The 3742-nt window shown below is 41.6% G+C and overlaps 1 protein-coding gene across 1 annotated transcript; it reads left to right on the top strand.

Annotated features, from left to right (window-relative positions):
• The first annotated feature begins 342 nt into the window (after positions 1 to 342).
• LOC131363255 (cytochrome P450 26A1) lies at positions 343 to 3105 on the top strand. Its single transcript, XM_058405599.1, has 7 exons — positions 343 to 648; positions 752 to 976; positions 1429 to 1710; positions 1819 to 1974; positions 2081 to 2215; positions 2312 to 2464; positions 2584 to 3105. Exons 1-7 carry the CDS (start codon positions 460 to 462, stop codon positions 2920 to 2922), a joined length of 1479 nt encoding a protein of 492 aa, XP_058261582.1. The 5' UTR covers positions 343 to 459; the 3' UTR covers positions 2923 to 3105.
• The last annotated feature ends 637 nt before the right edge of the window (positions 3106 to 3742 follow it).

The raw sequence follows: 3742 nt of genomic DNA, 5'->3' as shown, positions 1-3742 counted from the left end.
TTTAGCAAGACCTGAACACGTTTAAATGCCTAAGCTGCTCAATGAAGTCTCTCCCTGGCATTTCAGCATGGCACCCAAGCCAGTAATGAGTGTAAACGACGGAATATCGGGAACAAAAGCAACCCGTGGACGCTTTCCTTTGTGCTGAGGAATTAACACCTTTTCAAAGTTAAATCCTCGGATTGTCCCGCTTCTACGGGAGGTGGTATTAAAATGCGCCTTCATAACAAATGGCTGCGAGTTGTCGGAGCGGCTTTTCTGGGTTCGTGGGCGGGGCGAGATGACACCACAATTAAAGATGAACTTTGTGTGAACTAATTTATCTGACCCAAGGTAACGAGGAGGCCGAGACAGGAGGGAATGTGTATATAAGGGTGCATGTAACCCAGAGAGACTCAGATCCGAGTGAAGACCTTTGCATCCGCTGCTGTTTCACGTTTTAAAAAAAAGTTGCGCGTGATGGGTCTGTACACTTTGTTGGTAACCTTGTTGTGTACGGTTGTGCTTCCCGTGTTGCTGCTTTTAGCCGCGGTGAAGCTCTGGCAGGTTTTGGTGATCCGAGGACTCGACCCGAGCTGCATGAGCCCTCTTCCCCCAGGCACCATGGGTCTGCCTTTTATTGGAGAGACGCTGCAGCTCATCCTTCAGGTAACGCGAGATTTCGCATCACCATGTTTTTTTTTTGGTTTTAAAATGTTTTTAAATGCGTTTCTACATCTGCTGATCAACATGTATTCCCTTACTCCTACAGAGAAGAAAATTTCTGCGCATGAAGCGTCAAAAGTACGGCTTCATCTACAAAACGCACCTCTTCGGGAACCCCACGGTGCGCGTCATGGGCGCTGAGAACGTGCGCCAGATCCTGCTCGGGGAACACAAGCTGGTGGCCGTGCAGTGGCCCGCTTCCGTCAGAACCATCCTCGGCTCAGACACGCTCTCCAACGTGCACGGATCTCTGCACCGAAACAAGAAAAAAGTAAGACAGACAGGGTGCGTCCTAATCCGAATCCGGACCCCCAAACCAAATGCATGCATCACGTCACCACGCGGAACGCAGAGTGTTTATGTTTTAAAGTGAATTCTAGTGCACTCACTGTCCAGCGCGGATGAGTAATAAATTACTCTATGTGACATTTTAACGCACTGTTTAGTATAACAGTGTTCGGTTTGACGCGTAGCCTAAAGCTACAATATCATGTGTAGAAGTAGTTTTGTATTAAAAATTGTTTAGTTCTTCCAACAGGTTAGGATTCATTTCGGTTATTGATTAGATCTGACAGTTCAAATGGTCTCGAGTGAGATGTAGGACTAAACAGTGGTCAAGTTTTTACTCTGTCCCACCTGGAAAACCCTGACTTCTCTTTTTTACGCAGTCAAACTTATATCGTGTCTTTAAACGCGCGTGTGTGCGTGTGTGTGTGTTTGCAGGCGATCCTGAAGGCTTTTTCTCGGGATGCTCTGGAGCACTACATCCCGGTGATCCAGGAGGAGGTCCGGTGCGCAATCACTGACTGGCTGGAGCGCGACGCGCCCGTGCTCGTCTACCCGGAAATGAAGCGCCTTATGTTTCGCATCGCCATGAGAATCCTTCTGGGCTTTGAACCAGAGGAGATCAAGAGGGACGAGCAAGAGCTTGTTGAGGCTTTTGAGGAAATGATTAAGAATCTCTTCTCCCTCCCAATTGACGTTCCATTCAGCGGCTTATATCGGGTAAATACATGAAACTCAAAAAAAGTTCACACGGCAGTTAGAAGGCTTAAAACTTACATTTTACTTGTATGGAGATTTTTACAAATAAAAATCTGACTCATTTCACAGGGCCTCAAAGCTCGAAATTTTATTCATGCAAAAATTGAGGAAAATATCAAGAAGAAAATCCAAGATGGAGACAATGAGAATGAGCCCAAGTACAAGGATGCTCTTCAGCAGTTGATTGAAAACAGCAGGAGAAGTGATGAGCCACTCAGCATGCAGGTAGCCTGAAACATTTTCAATTGTGTTTTAGTGTTTAGGTTTGATTTTATAAAAAAGTGAAATAAAATAAAAAGTGTAATCAACAGATGTACTTTCCTCATCTTAGGCAATGAAGGAAGCAGCAACTGAACTTCTTTTTGGTGGTCACGAGACTACGGCTAGTACAGCAACTTCTCTGGTGATGTTCCTGGGACTGAATCCAGAGGTGATTCAGCGAATCCGAGATGAGCTCGAAGAGAAGGTAAGGTCATTAAGTTTGAATATTTAATTTATTGTCAGACATTTGTTGCAATTTATGGATGAATGCTAATTGGATTTGTTGTTTTTTCCACAACAGGAGGTTTCAAGCATGTATTTGCCTGAAAGAGCTCTTAATATGGAGCTGCTGGAACATCTCAAGTACACTGGATGTGTCATTAAGGAAACCCTCCGAATTAACCCACCTGTGCCTGGCGGATTCCGTGTTGCACTTAAAACATTTGAACTCAATGTAAGATTTTTTTGAGACTACTTTGATATGAGAGATAATGGAAACTACTACTACTACTACTGATAATAATAATAATATTATTAATAATAATAATAATAATAATTCCCTTTATTTTCCAGGGCTACCAGATTCCCAAAGGCTGGAATGTCATTTACAGCATTTGTGATACCCATGATGTTGCAGATATCTTCCCTCACAAAGAGGAATTCCACCCAGAGAGATTCATGGCTAAAGGTTTGGAAGACAGTTCCAGGTTTAACTACATCCCCTTCGGAGGAGGAGCCAGGATGTGTGTGGGAAAGGAGTTTGCCAAAATGCTACTCAAGATATTTTTAGTCGAGTTAACAGAGCACTGCAACTGGACACTTTCAAACGGACCCCCAACAATGAAAACGGGCCCGACTGTGTATCCGGTGGACAATCTCCCCACAAAGTTCTGCCGTTACGTCAGTAATTAGCGCATTAAATCAGACACGGACTGATGATGTGGAAATTGTACAGATATACATGTATATATTTTAATGTAGATTAAATGTAATGTATAATGCTTTATATCAAATTCTTGTATATAATTTCATTCTTTAACCAAGGGCACTACTGTTTATAAATCACTATTTCTGTGAGGTATATGATGTATATTTGTAATGTAGTTTATATATATATATATATATATATATATATATATATATATATATATATATATATATACATATATAGTGTGTTCTACTGAATGCAACTTAATTTAATTTTACAATATGATGTATGAGCTTTATTTAATAAAATAATGACATTATTGAAAAACATCCTTGGCCAGCTGTTTTGTGAATACATAAATACACAAACAAATATTACAAAGAGAAATTAACATAAGGACTTGACTAAGTATGATTATGGTAGCTCTCTCTCATACATACACACACACACACACACACACACAGGCTTCCTGTTCTTCTGAGTATGTTATGAAATAAGCCGAAGATTAATCAAATATAAAAGCACCCATATATCAGTGATATTAAGTTACTCGAACGTAGCAATTCAAAGCTGAAGTTTTACACAAGTAATGTGTCAGGAGATAGATTACACACCCAGGCTGCACCACAGTAACAGTCATCAGTCCAAACCCAGCCAATCTCAGCTAATTAACTGTGTGAATTCAACGGAAGCACCACAATCATCCTGGTGTTACGTCGGCAACAGAGGCCGTGAAAGAGGTAAGAGTGGTGGAGAGTTCACACCAGAGAGGGAAATGAGAAGGAGAAAGGGAGAACGATGCGC

This window comes from Hemibagrus wyckioides, linkage group LG13 (assembly GCF_019097595.1).
Source record: "Hemibagrus wyckioides isolate EC202008001 linkage group LG13, SWU_Hwy_1.0, whole genome shotgun sequence".
In the NCBI taxonomy this organism is placed as follows: domain Eukaryota; kingdom Metazoa; phylum Chordata; class Actinopteri; order Siluriformes; family Bagridae; genus Hemibagrus; species Hemibagrus wyckioides.
The sequence above is the reverse complement of the archived record's forward strand: the minus strand, read 5'-3'. Positions and strand labels throughout refer to the sequence as shown.

Coding starts and splice junctions, on each gene's coding strand:
- LOC131363255 (XM_058405599.1), top strand. CDS start 460: ATGGGTCTGTACACTTTGTTGGTAACCTTGTTGTGTACGGTTGTGCTT. Junction 1,711..1,818: donor CATTCAGCGGCTTATATCGG/GTAAATACATGA, acceptor CTCATTTCACAG/GGCCTCAAAGCTCGAAATTT. Junction 1,975..2,080: donor ATGAGCCACTCAGCATGCAG/GTAGCCTGAAAC, acceptor TCCTCATCTTAG/GCAATGAAGGAAGCAGCAAC.